Source organism: Asterias amurensis, chromosome 2 (genome assembly GCF_032118995.1).
Source record: "Asterias amurensis chromosome 2, ASM3211899v1".
Classification (NCBI taxonomy): domain Eukaryota; kingdom Metazoa; phylum Echinodermata; class Asteroidea; order Forcipulatida; family Asteriidae; genus Asterias; species Asterias amurensis.
In genome coordinates, this window is record NC_092649.1 from 456,547 (window position 1) to 473,894 (window position 17,348).

The window sequence follows — 17,348 nt, forward strand, 5'->3', positions numbered from 1 at the left end:
CCTAGCTTGGGGAACAGTCGGGTTGAATGCAATACAGTGCAGAAGGTACGACGCTCTGAAGCACCCACCACCAAAGGCTGTAATCCAAGTTAAAAAGGATCAATGGCCTGTCTTTTATGACACGGGCGTGTGGTGAGGAGATCGAGAATTGTATGTGGTGGAAAGAATTCGCCCGAGAATTATTTTCTGTCCACATTAATCCGCCGTTTTCAGGGGAATTGATACTGCCTAGTTTGCTGGCAGGAGCTCAGTCGTTTGCAGCTGTAGTGGGTAAGAACTTTCAGCTTTGATTACATATATAGAGTCGTAGTTTGGGATAAGAATGCCACTTAAACATGGTGCTTCTAAAGTACATTTTTTGACGATAGCTGGTTGTCACAATTTTACCGCGTTGTTCGTGGAGGTGTGGGGTGGACGTGTGTCCCAATGCGCCCGGTTTATGGCTGTGGTCTCGGTATGGGTTGGTACTGTGTCCCGTACCTGTGTGTGAGTGTGGTACGTGCATGGAGTCACATAATTCAGACCTTTTTAGGGTGAAAATTCACGATTAAAAAGGACACCACAGTGACACATTTTGTACAACCGTGTAGTTTTGACCACACCCTCCTATTCTCCCTTCTGAGAAAACAAGCCAAGAAGAAGAATTTCGGCAGGAGTTTCTTGTTGAATTGAAGAAGAAGAAAAAATCAACAACAAAAAGCTACAGTTGCAACCTTTCTAAATTGAACTGAGTCTAGCATGAGCATGGCATTGGGTTTGGTAAAGTTTTCGTATCCTGCCACCACATTTTCACTCATTTTTACAAAAAGGAATAGGACTATCTCTTTTTGAGTAAATTAGATACTATTACTATTTAGTATTTTATTTCATATAAACGAATGATTGGTGGAACGGAAGGATACAGAAACTTTTCGAGGAAGACTACACTAGCTAGGGAAAAGAAGCACAACCTAAAATAAAAGTTGTGATGGCAGGGGCTGAATAGGGTAAATGATCAAGTTGCTCCAAGTACTTGAAGATGAGTAACCATTTTTGGGCCTAATTTCATGAAGATGTCAAGTAGGAAACAAGTCACAAACGGTACTCATGATATGGTAATTTGGCTGGTAATCTGTGTCGGCAAAAAATTATTACAGAAATACAATTTTTACTAGGGCCTATGCAATTTTGTTTTGCTTTAAAAAAAACTAAAACACTAGAAATAACTTTGTGAAAATGTCTCTTTACACCCAAATTTGTTGGACTTGGATAAGATTTTAATGCTTGACCAGCCCCAGTCCTTCTGAATCCATCACTTTGGCAATTGGACAATGAAGCATTTGGGATTGTATTAAATAACTAGCCATTGTCGTGGATACATTCTCATGCCTTACTTAAAATAGCGATATTGGTGCATTCATTGGTACAATGGCTTTATCTCACCTTTAAACCAGACTTGTTCAGAACTTGTTTGACAACAGGATACCTCTCAGACTTGGTTTACATTGTTATAATCTTCACTTTGTCAATTGGTATTTTATATTTATTCATTCACAGCCCTTGTGGTTAGGCAGTTGAGTTAGACGTCAAAGCAGGTTGAAACACTCAGGAAAAGGGCACTGGACGTGTGAACCCTGGCTATAGGTATCATAGGTCATACAGACCATTGGAACAGGCCATCTACCCTGAGCAGGCTTTTCCCTTAACTACAAGGGAGTCTACTCGAATAGTTGGAACATAAAAGATTTATCTCAACAAAGGCAGACAATTTGAATACCAAATACTACTTGGTGAGGGAAACTATAGTAGTGAGCTCTTTGTCAGAAGTTTCTTCGCATGATTGGGTAAGGTCTCTTCTGCCAGTGGAGCAAGACACAAAAATTGACAACGGACGGAAGTTGTCTATCCGGTGAAAAGGGAGTGCAACCACTGGTGCGTCTCGGCCATTGATGTTGTTTTCGCTCAGGAATTTTTAACTGAACATTTCACAATGCATGACTGGTACAGATTATGTGTGCTGCTGCTGACACTTGGTAAGTAATCACATTATGTAAAGAATGTATTTATTTCTCACCCCCCCCCCCCATCACGAACATCCCCCCTCCAACCCCCCCCCCCCCCACCCCCTCATTGAAATTATACCAGCAAACCAGTATAATCACATTTTACTTGCATAGAAATCCCTTGGCAACATGACCCAGCAAATATGGAATCTAGAAGCAAATATAGAATTATAATATCCCTTGTGGTCCGCTGGCCAAATAGTTGTTTAAAAAACACCTGAAAACCAGTCCAAGTTCTCTTTAAAGTGGTTTGGGTTGCTAGTTCAGTGTTGGAAAACATAGGCCTATTTAATGGACTAAGTTAAAAAACTGGTGTCATAGTTAATTGGTCCTGCTGGATAGTCACTGAAAACATGTAAGGGCAAACCCTGCATTGTCCGCAAGAATCCATCACACAAATTGTCCGTAACCATTGTACAGTATACTCAACTAGAATAGAAGCTTCATTAAATATGAATCCTTAGGAATGGAAAACATGGGGAGACAAACCTTGGATATGTGTGCACTCTCAGCATTACAAATAAAATTTAATATCGTAAAAACTAATACGCGACAACAAATTCTAAAAGATTTGTGCCATTTGCATCCAATATGCCTCTCTTAATATTTAAGCATGACGTCATAATTCTTACCCAAAATGAGGCTATGGGCGCACGTTCCCAATCACTTGCAGTGGCTACGCCCATCGCCTCGTTTTGAGTTATCATTGTGACGTACCTCATGCATAAATATTAAGAGAGGCGTATGAGTCCAATCATGGAGGTAGGTCCGAATTCTCTGTAAAACCACTCTGTTTTTTGTTCAAACTTCCATTCTCACAAAGTTTCCGGAGTTAAAAATCTTTATAGAATTTATTTGCATTGTTTACTTGTGGTTTGTGGCTGATCCAGTTCTTTGACAGTGTGTTTGACAATGGTTTGACTTTGCACAGAATTATTTGTTTACACTGGGTCTTCATTGATTGTGTACTAACTCAATCTTATTTAAAGAGGAAACCTGGTCAGTTCATTCATGTGGGTATCAGCTAAGCAGGGCAATGTTAGGCTTACCAAAATATGGTTACCAGCCAAATATCAAATAAAGTTTGATTTTGACTAATATCCTGGTAATGCTTCGAAGAACATTTTAAGAGCAATATTGTATTTATGATTTAAGTAGTTCTATGCCATTGTGTGCAGGGGGCTAAAAAAGTCAGAGCCCCCCAAACCATGCTCGGCAACACCAGGTTACCGGTTACTAATGTCTGTAACATTGCTTGTGATAAGAAGTTTGCTTGTTTTTGCTTGAAAGATAAGTCGAATTGTTAACCAAGTTTTGTTCTGCCAAACAACCTTAAAACAAAACTGAGCAATAAACCTGTTTTACTCCTTGAACTTGCTTGCAATCATGAAATTAACTTTAATCTGAATGTGTCGGGCTCTATTATCAATTGTTGAAAAAAAAAAACATCTTTTACATATTTGCTTCCTTCACAACAGAGCATGATTTAATTCACGCTTTCTTCTTCAATATTCTGTTTTGCCTAAATTCAAGTAAACTTTAAAGAGATTTTCCAATCATGTCAGGTGCTGTAACACTAACAGTAACAGAGCTATCACTGAGTTCAAAGGAAGGAATGTGATTGGCCGACGGTTCTTTACACAGTTTGTTCTGATCTGGCTTTGTATCCACGGGTTCTGAACTTGTATTTATATGTGAACTTTGCAATCAGTATATGACCAGACCAACATTGTTGTTGCCCTTTAATATTGCCGTGGTTGCCTTGAATTCCAAAGGTGTGATGTCATAGTTTCAGGTCTTGCCTAGCAGCCTAGTTCTGTTCACATGTTGTGGTCTGTTCTGTGCACAACAACAAGTAGACATTGTTTGTTGAAAATTGCACGTTGGTCTACCGTTTTTTCAGAGTTAAATTGATTTTCTTCCTTATAGGGCCGACATGTATTATAGAGTAAGTGTAATTTCTGATTTTCTGGGGCATCATAAAAAAAAAAAAATTGCGCTTAAAAAAATGGTCAGAAGAAACATGATTAAAAGAACAAAAACCGAAACAAACTAGTTTGTGGCCACAGGGACCAGTTGTCCAATCCACTTGTAAGTTATTCTTATTAATTAGTTGCAGCTGCAGGATGTAGCTTGGGGTGAAGGGTTCTACCAGACAAATGTCCTTGTCAGGTCAATCTAAATGTGGTTTAAAGGTTGGGTCTTACATTGGTTTGTGTCAGCAGTAGGTGATTTATAGACAATAAAAGTCCAGTGAATGTTTAGCTGAATTATGAATAGGATACATTGTCTTTATGCTTAGAAAACAGCAACACAACTGTGAACATGGATCCATCCTTGTTTGGTGAGGTGACAGTGAGTACCAACCGCATCTCTTGACGCATCTCTTGTCGCAGCATGTGTGACTGGACAGCGTCTTTTAGAAACCTGAGAAACAATTCTTGCTGTAATTGTTTCTCAGATTCAATTGTTTTTTGGTGGAAAAATTATCCAAACCATTTTGTTGCTCAAAATGGTTTACTTTTGACAGCTGCTATGATGATTAATTATTTGAGTATTTGCCATTCTATGACCCTACCTTTAAGTGAAAAGTGTTAGGTCAATCATCCAATGACCACATTTCCCTGTTTTTAATTAAGTTTTAATTACTTGAGATGTTATGTGGTGGCAAACCACAAAACAGAATCTGCTCCCTTTGCAATATTTCCCAGCGAAAGGGACGTATGTACATGTACATGAGGTAAATACAAGTTTTTGTTTCATCATCTGCTTAAAAAAAAAAAAACTTTTCAAAGAATAACCTTCAAACCATCTTTGACTTGCCTTTCTCACAAAAAAAAATTAAGCATTGTTCCATACACATGAACACATGAAATTTTACATAAATTTCTGAAAACTCTGTCGGGCGCAATACTTTTTTTGAGAATCATGGTTTTTGGAGTGACTTCAGTCAGTGTTATTTGAACTCCGTAAGCTGTCTTTCGTATTCAGCACAGTGTTTTTGCACCAGGCATACAATTTACCAGCTGATCAGATGAGATCATAATAATCTGAAATAATGTTTGAGCACAGAAAACAAACTGTTCAAAGTTTGATATGCATTGATTTGTTAGCCATCCTCTTCCTTTCTTGTCTTTTTTCTTTAATTTAGTACAAAGTTTCACCTAGATGTTGTATTTTTTTGTCAAAAGCAATGTTTTATCCAATGGCCAATGTTGTAACAGCATTGTAGAGGCTTAAAACTCCAACCTACGTTAGTTGTTAGTCGCAAGTCGTAGGTCATAGGAATTCAGTGAGACTCCTCCCAGTGATCAGCTTGCATCTCTGGCATCTGACCAGGGTGCAGCAGCCTTATAGGTCATCTAAGGGTCACCCCAGTAGAACTGCTTGTAAGTTAGTTATGCACAAAGTTAAAGCACATATCTGATGCGTTACTTAGGTGGTCTGATGCTGTCCCAAAAGGTGTGCGTACACGTACACCATGTAATCAAAGATGCATGTTAGCCTAGGCCTGATACTTCACGGAGGCAACGAAGGCAGATACCTCCGAGCCCCTTTAGTCATTGCCTTGTTGCCCTTGAAATGCTAAACTGCAGAAATTTACAATTTTCTTGTATGTTGCCTTTTGGAGAAAATGCCTAAGTTAGTGCCCTTGCCCTTTAAAAAACCGAAGCATCAGGCATGTTTAAAGGGTCTATGTACTTTTTCCTAACACAAAACACAATGTCCACAGATTTACATTAACCTTACACAGTTTGAAGATTATAATAGTAGAAAGCTTCCCTTGAAATTTTACTCACTGAGGTTGTGTAGGTTTTGAGAAATGAGTAAAACAAATAATTTTCGTCTCAGTTTTAGCAGGTAAAAACGTAGCCCACCTTGTTGAGCTGTTAATGGCTCCGCTTTTAACATTGGTCTCATCACTGTCGCCATTACAATGGCTACAGAATACAGAAGGTATTGGTGAAAGACTTCTCTTGAAATATTATTCCATCAAATGCTTTACTTTTTGAGAAAACAAACAACTATCAGTTCTTGCTAACGAGAATTACGGATTTATTTTAAACACATGTCATGACAGGCGAACGTGCGGAAACAAGGGTGGGTTTCCCGTTATTTTCTCCCGACTCCGACGACTGATTGAGCCTAAATTTTCACAGGTTTATTATTTGATATGTTGTGATACACGAAGTGTGGGCCTTAGACAATACATTTTATCAAAAGTGTCCAATGGCTTTAATGATGGTTTTGAGCAAGGTTTCTGACCACTAGAGACCCTTTTCTGAATTTAGACAAGTTATTACACAGTCCTTCTGAGGTATGCTGCAGTCGAGTTCTAGAATTCCAATGTCATGACATCTGTGCCTTCTGAGACGCAGTATCAGTATCTAAAGCCATTTCCTTCAGACACAGTACTGAGAGTAGATGAAATACAAGACAAGAGACACTAGATATGGAAGAAAGTATTTCAGTACAAGAATCTGGAGGTAATACAAACAAATAATGGTGTCAAGATCGAGATCAGGTCATATCTGATTCAGAACAAATTCCAGTTTGGATAACATTGTCATGTACATTGTAGGGCCTACCTGATTATATTCAGATGTCGGTCCGTCTTTCTTGTTTGTCACTGTTTTAATCAGTGCTAGAAGTGTGTACAGTTTGTGTTAACGGAAAAATAAGTTAGTGGCCTGACATTTCGAGCCTAGCTTAGTTTGCCTGCCACTCACAGTGTTCTCCAATACAGTGGTTCGCTGGCCAAGGCCAGTTAAAGCACATGAGGACCAGTCAGAATTCACTCCAAGTGGTCCTGCTTGCTAGTCACTGAAAAGTTAAGTGCAAACGTCAGGCCACTTTTTTATATGTCTTTCTAAGTAAGGTTTTTTCTCAAAATGTTTGTATTCTCTCAAATTATTTTGTTATAAAACAACCCAACCGTGGTGAGTCTATTTAAAATTGAGTTTCTTCTTTCCCCGATAAGCGTTTAACTGTGTGAGTCTGTAACGGCAATGTGTAATTTTATTAGTTCCTTGCATGGTTTGCTCATCACGCATGCGTATATATAAATACGTACTGCATGTGACACACAGGGAATCTAACACCCAAAGTGATACTGCCAAGATTTATCGATGGTTGGTGATGACTTCAGGTCAATAGGGTCAATAGGTGCAGGTGTAATATGTGATCCCTTTTGGGTAGCAAGCTTACCCTACATATTTAACAAAGGCTTAGGCCAACAATGCCTAGGCGTAATTTATTAAACTCTGTTTTTGAAAAAAGCTGGACAGATTGTAACTGCAGTTACATTTGTGTGAATCATGCTTTTAAAAAGTTCTCCATATAGCACTATTCACAAAGTGAGGACAATTCACAAAGTGAGGACAATTTCACAAAAATCATCAAGATGAAACAATTTATAAATAGTGCTCCAGAATGCACACAGGATAGTTTCAACCGATTTTAAAACCAAGATTTAAGGCCTGGTCAAACAGGCCTCGATAATGAGAATGAAAACATTATGGCTGTAGTGTGACTCTGCCTTAACACCAATTAGAAAACAGTATGAAGACCTCGTATTCTATTGGGTATCCTCTCTGTAAATTGTGTTTATCTTCTTGCTGTGTTAGCTTAAAGTTATTAACTTAACTGGAGATGCTTCTGTTTTACAAAATCGAGTCTGTGACTTAATTTCTTATGCCAATGTGTACAATGGATTGGTACATGATGTAATTTCTTTGCATTGTGTGGATGCAAGACAGTCTATAAAGTGATCACCCCCTGCAAAAGGGCTTGTTTTTGTCCATATATTCCAAGGTTTGTAGTTTATAAAAGCCTTTATTGTTCATCGATGACCTCTCATTGTGAGCAACATAAGGTATTCAGTTTCTGAGTTTCTGTGCATGATGTAGACCACTGGGTAGCTGTAGTCAATGCAGAGATCACCTGTTCATGGTGGGTTTTGGCTCCCAGGAGAGGCTAGGCAATCATCTTTTTGTTATGGAGCAACTCTGTTCTTAGGTAGACCATAGAAAGGACAAGACTGAATGGGGCCTGTGGAGAGAAAAGGTTGAGCACAGGTTGAGCAGCCCAGGGTGTTGTGGCTATACAGGTCATGAGGGTTGTGTAAGGGTTGGTTTTATAACTGGTCAACCCTGTGTCAACAAACATGATACTTATATCTATGCTTATTCTAAGGGTGCACCCAACTAAATAAACTCACATAACTAACAGGGGTACAGTACAAAATGCTCAATATTCAAAAATACACATGGTACACACATAATCTTAGAAGCATTACCGGTAAGGTTTCTTGTATTCAATTATTTTACTTGAACACTACAATGGCACCAAAGCAATAACCAAAGGGCACCAAGGCCAAGGGGCACCAAAGCAATGACCAAAGGGCACCAAGGCCAAGGGGCACCAAAGCATTAACCAAGGGGCACCAAGGCAATGACCAGGGCACTAAGGCCAAGGGGCACCAAAGCAATAACCAAAGGGCACCAAGGCAATAACCAAAGGGCACCAAGGCCAAGGGGCACCAAAGCAATAACCAAAGGGCACCAAGGCCAAGGGGCACCAAAGCAATGACCAAAGGGCACCAAGGCCAAGGGGCACCAAAGCAATAACCAAAGGGCACCAAGGCAATGACCAGGGCACCAAGGCAATGACCAGGGCACCAAGGCAATGACCAAAGGGCACCAAGGCCAAAGGGCACCAAGGCAATGACCAGGGCACCAAGGCAATGACCAAAGGGCACCAAGGCCAAGGGGCACCAAGGCAATGACCAGGGCACCAAGGCAATGACCAAAAGCGCAGTCCGTGCGCACCGTGCTCGATAATGAAGCATAGCGCTCGATTTCATTTGCAGCGAGAGCTGGCCTCGGACCCCTTCGAGATTTCGCGTGAAAATGCGAGCGTTCCGACACTGCTCCTTCAAACCGATGGGAAGTACATTTCCGTCGGAGTTAGACCAACATGGTGGGGTAAGTAGCCTTCTCGACAATCTAACGAAGATTTAGAACCCAATTTTTACCGAATTTAACCCCTCTAAGACATTTATATTTTCAACTGAAGTGTACTTAAGTTTTCACACTTTTCGAAGAATAGCCTCACATTTTTGGTGAACTTGACTGTTTCGAGCATAATGGAGACAAATGAGGTCGATATTATGGTAGACGAAGGGTTTCTGGTCCTATTGATGGTACATTCACTTCTGCACGTTCAACCGTTGTCGTGTTTTCGGCCTCGTAATTTCACGAGAAATCACAAATTTCTCCGTTGTTGCGGCACTCATTGTTGCGTGACGACACAGTAAACACGATTTTCTGGGGCTGCTGTTTAGTTGTTTTGTCTTTCGTCGTCGTCGTCGTGGCATGTATTTATAAAACATTTTTTTAAATATCAGAAAGTAGTACTATAGGGACCTGGTTTAACTTTAAACATTGTTATAATTATACCATGGAGGAAGAAATAGACCCTCCATGCTCGTACTACACAGTTCTAGGCTATTTTGGACATGATATTTACAATACACAAGTTTTTGTCTTCAACTTGCACTTTGTTTTATTGCATTAATATATTTGTTTCTTTAGTCATGTTAGTTGTCATCTTATTATACAAAGTTAAATTTTTAATAACCGGATGTGTTTATACCGCAAACCTTATATTAGCGTGCTACGGAGTACAGTGCCCCCAGTTTAGGTCCATATACAATGAGAGTTAGCCTGGTTATTTCTGTCAAGCTTTTTTTAAATAACTATATGATGGGATCTAAACAATGTAAAATTAAAATCTTATGATACTTTTTTTCCCTCCAAACCTCAGGTCTACCCTTGATGACCTACCGTTGTTTCTAGCTTTTGGATAATTCCGTCACAAAGTACTTGTCGGAGAACGTGAAGTTGAACATTGACTGGTTTCTTCCTGATGTTGTAACCCAGCCAGATTTCTACGGGGTGTTGTAATTATGACTGTTCGGGAATGCCGTGCTCAGAGATGTAGTTGGTATCGCTAGGCTTGGATGGGTCAAATAACAGTCTTCCGAGATGAAAGGTGTCAGGACACTTCGTACCTTTGCCACTTCGTACCCTGGACGCTTCGTACCTTTGCAAGGTACGAAGTGACTATGGGACTCTTCGTACCTTGGACACTTCGTACCTTTGACACTTCGTACCTTCTTACAAGATACTTTAGTACCTCGTACTAAATGAAATGTTTTGCTGGGTTTTTTTTTCTCAAGCTAACAGACCCCGAATTGAGTTGAAACTTTTGCATGCTTGTGAATTTATATTTCTGAATATTTTTTTAATTTAAAGTTTAAAGTCTTAAGCCTGGTTCATACTTACTGCGAATGTGAATTCGATATGGATTTTACTTGAATTTTACATCACAACTCTGTTTTCATTGCGATATTTGCACAATGCAATATTCGCACAATTCAACCTCTGCAAGTTATTTGTGAACTTTTGATATCAACATTGGTATCGCATTCACATTCGCAGGAAGTGTGAACCTTCATTTCAGATCAGAGACAGAAAATATAGTTCAAATGTGAACTTAACGACCAGTAAGCTTTTCAACGAAAAGATCTTTGCCAATAGTATTGTACAATAACTTTAAGATAAAGAGTAAGCATTGTTCAATCATTGCTTTACAGGGTTCCCATCAAGATAAATTACATTATTTTAATCAATATCATTGGCAGACAAAAATAGTACTTAATGTTGTATTGCAAGTTGCTTGTGATATTTATAGATAATAGGGAAAATAAGAAACTAGTTGAATTAGAAAGTATAATTTCCACTTTATATGTTTACAGATCTCCTAATACCTGGGTGTTCCTGTAACAACTTTTTTGTAATTTTTCTCTGAGCTGACCTAGCATTAAACAATTATTTAAATAATTAAGACTCTGTAAAGGAAAATGTGGATAATTGCATGAGACATTCCTGCAGCTGAAAGAATCAAATAAATAAATTAATAAATGAAATAAGAAAAGAATGTTGCAGTGTTTAATAAAAAATATGTTGTTAACAATTGACCAATCCTCACAGAATAAAAGCATGAAAATGGGCAAGTAATGGTGGACCCTTGAAATGCAATAGTGTTTCTTTTATCAAGGTATAAACCATGGCGAATATCTAATACTATTTTCGGTGGAATGGCATATTAAAAAGCTTCAAAAAATAATTTTAATGGATTTAGCCATTGTACGGCAGACCTTCTTTAAACGAATCCCTTTTAGACATTAATGCACAATCCTTTGAAAAGCCTGGTACCTCAATGTTTACCCAACACCGCATTAATCAGTGTAACGTTTGAAGTAGGGAACCAGACATGACTGAAGTGTACGGAAACGCTAGGCAAATGACTGGTGTTTCCTTACACAGCAGCTGATTGGTTACACTAGTTACATAGGACATTGAGCATGGTCCATGTTTTGACCAATCACGTGTGGGCTCTCATTTTACAAGCGAGACATGGCGGATTTCTCGATTCTGAACGGTCACGCTGACGAAGACGGATTCTTTTGGTGAACTTGACTGTTTCGAGCTACCTTGGAAATAACGAATACAGCGAAAGACTACATCAATAGTTTACCTAACAGTCCATCTATAAAATTCTTCTGCACAATTTAGTTAAATATTAAAAAGATGACGTTTTTGAAGACCATTATTTCTGCACAAAGAGGGTAATGTTTTTTGTCTCATATTTCTTATTTTTGGATACATAAAATTATGAAATAATTTTTGTAGGTACAATAAAACATTATTACTCCGTTTTATGAAAGTTTTTGTCTGTTAGAGTATTTAATACTCCCGAATTGGATTTTTTAAAATGCGTTCTCCGAGCTCATTATATATTCATAGCCGCAACGGTCATGAATATCTAACAAATGAAATGAAGGGGTTTTCTGACCCTTGCGCACTGACTGGCGTGGAGGCATAAAATGGATACAATTCCAATACTTGCATTGTCCCTTCCTGTATTCTCACAAAACCATATAAAAGATGCTTTGTACTGTACCTTCAGGATAGCATTGAGTGAGGTAACAAAAAATCCTGTAAAAAAAAAACGACAACAAGAGGGTAAATCAGGCATGTAGGGGAGATTAAATCGGGGATTAGAGTACTCTAACTTTGAAATCACCATTGATTGATTACTAGTTGACTTCCTGTCACCATTGTCATAGTAGGGGACCTACTGTCAGTCTTTTGTGTTTATTAAAAAGTGGATATTACTGTAGGGGAGAAGTGGTGTTGCATTGGTGTACTGTCAAAATCGAAACATGTATAAAAGTTTAATTTGAAAATTGTTGGTCGAAATACAGGACATTGTTTGACACAAGATGGGGAGATTTTTAAATGGAATGCCCCATGCCAAAAAGTAGGCAATTAACTGTCAAAACTTGGTTGGAGAAATATTGCTTGAATGAAGAAAGTAAAAAGCTGTGACAAACTACTTTACCAATTAACATGAGATAAATTATGCACTGTTTCAAATAAAACCTAATTACTGAAAGAAAAGTCTTTCTCAATTTGAGTGTTTTTAAAAGACATCACTTTACAATGGATGCTAAGTTTTTTATTGTTTCATCAGGTTGTCTTTGAACACCTAATGCCATTTCACTATTTCCAAGAAGTGCTTGGAGACTAGTTTGTCAATGTCATGTATTATACAATTTAGTTGTCTTGTATGGTACATTTACCTGATTGTGTAGCTGTAACTAATTTTTTTACCTTTTTTTGTGTCTGGCCTTATTGGTGCCAAAGAAATGCCCTGCTTTTGACAAAAAAAATAATGGAGACTCAGTTATCTTTTAGTCTATTCATGTTTTTAAAAGATATCATACATGAAGATTACCAGTTCTCACCTCATGACGTTAACAGCAAACTTTCGCATCCGTTTTGAAAACTGTTGGCCCACATCCGGTGTATAATCCTGTGTATAAACCACCGTTACGCAAGCTTGCATACATTCAGAGATTCTGATGTGGTCCAACTAGCTTGAACGGTTGGGTTTATTGTGGGGTACTGTATGATCTCTCCAGGCTGTTACCATTGCCTGCATTGCTACATTTCTGGTTTATTGTAATCATTGTTTCCCATCAGGGCCAAACGACACTCTGTCTCAACTCTGGAGTCCTCGACCCAGTCTGAACTACTCCTGGGAAAGGACACCATGTGTGAAATCAAAAATTAATTGCATAAAGACTGTTTTTTGTTCGTGGGTACGTTATACCGACTGAATGCTATGTACAGCAAGCAGCCATGGCAAGCTAAGAACTAGCATAGTTAAAAACTTTTTGTCTGAAGGTATTGTCAGCGACAAATGCCAAGTCTGCGCTAAATTGCAGTTGCTAGGGCTTAAGCGCTAAGATTGATGTGTGAATTGATCTTAATTGCTAAGCAAATTTGAAAATTGTTGGCTCATATCAACTGGCTCATATCCGGTGTATAAGTCTCTGTTTTGTGTTGTTCAACCATTGACAGGCAGTAAAAATCAATTATTCAACTAAGAATCCTGGTGTCCTACAACTTGCTTGATTTAGTTGGTTATTGTGTGGCAATGGCTGACCTTTACATGTAGACCTTACATACTATTACTAGATTCCAGGTGCAATGTATACCCTTGGAGAGCACCATCATTATAACTCAGTCTCTAGGCCAATTATTTCATTTTCTTAAACCATCTTGACTCCCTGGGGAGTATGCAGCCAGTGCTGACTAATGCGTGCATTCAAGTAACGCATCAAGCTAAATCAATTATAAGAGCATTCTTGCTGCCCAATACTCCTGGGTGAAGAGAAGCAATTAAAGTTACCATGCTTAAAGAACACTAAGTGTCAGAACTAGGATCGGGACCACTTGATAGCCACATATAACAGCAGCTACAAGACTACAAGTATAATAAGAGTCAAAAGGGACACCTCAGTTGGTAGAGCACTGGTACCTTTATCCAGAGGTTGTTGGTTCAAGTCCCACTCCAGTCAGTTTGTCTTTATTCTAACCCAAAACATTTAAAAACTTACCCAGTCAGTTTCCCTTGTGGTTTACTTGCAATTACATTTTATTTAGACTAAAAAGAAAAGGCAAGAAACTGATATTCTTGCCTCTTCTGTGTAGCTAGTGCTGATATCGAGAATAGTGCTGAGGACAAATTTATCTAAGAATTGTTTTTCAGAATTTGAGCCAATCTGAAAGTGACTCAACATAATTAGATTAAGATTGGTTTGCGTAGAGATGGTTAACTTCAATAAGAGACACACAGAGAAACTCTGTAAACTGAAACTAGTTTCTAAAAGTTTGCATTTAGGTTTTGGAAACTTAAACCTTACCCCCTGTGATTGCTTAAAGGGACATGTTGATTTGGATTGGGTGATTTGGGCTTTAAAAAAGCATGTTTAAGCGTAACAAACGCTTTCAGGTGCTTGTTATAGGTCAAACTGCCCACTCCAAGGCAACTGTCCCTATTGAAGTTGCTGGATGATCACCAAACTGAAATTACATTGCTTGCACAAGTTTTAAAAGCACCACAAATATTACAAAGTTACCAACGGCAGAAGCAGATCATTATTGCTCAAGAAACGACGCACAAGAACAACAGTAGAATCCATACACACCCTGACAGGCAATGTATAATACAACAAGATGACAATATAATGAATTATGAGGCTTCAGGTAGTCTGTTTCTGAAATTTGGGGTGATCCCTTCCCCCATCAGTACCCACCCAAACCCACCCCACCAGCACCCACATGACGTCCCTGGGATACACCAAGGGGGCATGCCGTGGATCCTACAAATGTCTTGATGTGTTTCCAGACAACTGTTGATCTGACTCAGTCATCCCTGATCCCAGGTCCAGCACTTCTAGAGCTTCCCTCAGTATAAAAAACATACCCTGTGCCTTCATAATCACCTACAAGATCCCTTGTGTTTAAACATAGCATAATGCTGAATAGCAGGCACACAATGGAATCTCTTTGAGGGTAAACATTGTGCTGGTGAGCTGATTTCCTTATTTCTTGGGTCTTTATTCAGTACTCCATGCCTGACCACACAGATGGAATCCAAGCATCAGGATGATCGCTCCTTGTAGCGACCATGCTGACTGCAAGGAGAAGTGGTTGCCAATTACAAATACTCAGACATCAAAAGTACACACTTTCAGTGAACACTTTTCAGTAATCGGAAGATCACTGAAAGAAAAAGAGCTGCGGGATTGTGAGGATCAACATGAGGCATTTGGTCAGATATTTAAGATGCTCTAGGTTAACAGTCAACAAAACCCAGGGCACAATATTTGATGTACAGATAAAGTTGCAGGTTTAAAAAATTCACTTAGGGACGGATTGTGTCACTGCATGTATTTAGTGCAGTGCACCCTACACATATCAAAGACAAAGTTCAGAGGTTTGGGAGAGCACACTCAAAAGTTCATTTGGGTTGCTTGTTTAAAAGTTCATTTGGGTTGCTTGTTTTACTTTATAGGTCATTACATAAAATACCTGGCTATGTTCAGAGCTGATCAATGGCAGGTATTTTGGTATAGGAGGTCGTTCACACGCCGTACTAAAGTTGGTCTAAGTCCACTTAGACCGGTTCGGGTTCAACTTTTGTGCGTGTGAACGCAAATAAAGTTAGACCGGATCGGGTTTAAACCCCAAACCTTAAACCATCCAGCGAGGCGGTCTAAGTCTAAACCGGTTCGGGTTTATCTTTTAACACTGCGTGTGGACAGAATGACATCCGGTTTTAACTCACAACGGACGACCCATTGTGTGGTTCAATGCACACGCCCGGGACCCGGAGTATTTGTATACGGTTTCTGTTGCCTCTGATGCTGAAAAGCACCGAGTATTTATATTACTTTCTTGCCGCTTACCGAGTTGGCGAAACCCTCTCGATCGGTGTATGCAGTTTAACACAGGCCCACGCCCATGATTTATTAAATTCTGAAACAAAATTATATTTTCCAAGCTTTTTTTGTTGAGTGTCCTACAATAAATTGAAACTGCTTTTCATGCGTATACTACGAGTGCAGCGAAGAAGCATTTTTGTAATGCTTCTCACATGTACAGCGCTGCCATCCCATAGTGATCACTCTCTGATATCCCATAGTTATCCATCACCGATCCCGTGGATGTGCCTTTCTATTACTTTCAATCTTGGAGAATGAACTGCAGTGGGCGCGAGGCTGTGTGTAGGGGAAATTCCCTACGCCAGCAATATCACCACGTTGTTGGGAAGTTGGGAAAATACTGCAAAGTACATGTATTTACGTAACTTGCACGTGTGTAGTTGTGTTTATGAACGAATCAGAATAAAAATCGCGGCACCAGCTTTTGAGAGATCGCAACTTCCAATCGATTGAAGTACAAACTAAAAGTATTTATTAAATCGGAAACAGTGGTATAAAACAAAACACAAAAATGAAACGTGTTCTGTTTCATGGAATATGGACAATATTTTGGTGAGTTTTCTCGGCGGTTTGTATCAATATTTTATTTGTTTAAAAAAATAATTTCGAGTCGTGTTCATGTTTGTTTTAAGTGCCCATACCCTCCTAACGGTAAAACTGTTACCGCGTTCGATTGAGCCATTTGTATCAAATTATGCTCTGATGATCATCCAGGGCATGGGCACTCGGTATCTCGGCATACTCGGTGCGTGAATCTGATGAACAAAACCGGATGTTAGAGCAACGGGTCGCGTCTACTTTGACCTCTTAAAACCGAAGATAAACCGGATCGGGTTTAACTCTGTGCTGTCTGAACGCAATGGGTTTTTATTTTTACGACCACCCCCCGCTGCTCGTAAAAGTTAGACCGGTTCGGGTCTAAGTTAGCACGCTGTCTGAACATACCCTAGGTCCAGTACAGTTCATGGTGTGAAGTCACACCACTCCAGGCTGAAGATTTAATACCCAGGAAATTCCCAAAAGAGAGAATGATTTATGTTAGCCTGTTTGGGGGGGGGGGGGCGTGTTTGTGGTTTTGGAATGTCTAGAGTATAAAGGTTTCTATTCAGGTATTGTTAGGCTACCTCCATGGGCTACCTGTTCCTCCATGGTATGACTAAAGTTGGACCAGACAACAGTCCGTACCCCAGGGCCCAATCTCATAGAGCTGCTAAGCGAAAATAAGCAGGCATCATTCATAAATTGTACATGTGACATGGTATTTTGGTGGGTAACCTTGTTCTTGTAAGCGAAATAATTTTGTGCTTAGTATTTTTCTGTGCTTAAGTACATTGTACCTTTAAGACATTTGGCCCAGGTCTTTCTAACTGTTGCTTAAAACA

At 39.3% G+C, this 17,348-nt stretch overlaps 1 protein-coding gene across 1 annotated transcript in view; it reads left to right on the forward strand.

Annotated features, from left to right (window-relative positions):
* Positions 1-17,348, forward strand: part of LOC139950257 (laminin subunit beta-1-like) — a 50,797-nt gene continuing 33,449 nt past the window's right edge. Inside the window, exons 1-2 of the mRNA XM_071948877.1 lie at positions 1-270; positions 1,537-2,012. Coding sequence (XP_071804978.1) covers positions 1,970-2,012 — 43 coding nt within the window. The 5' untranslated portion in view covers positions 1-270; positions 1,537-1,969. The remainder of the gene's footprint in view (positions 271-1,536; positions 2,013-17,348) is intronic.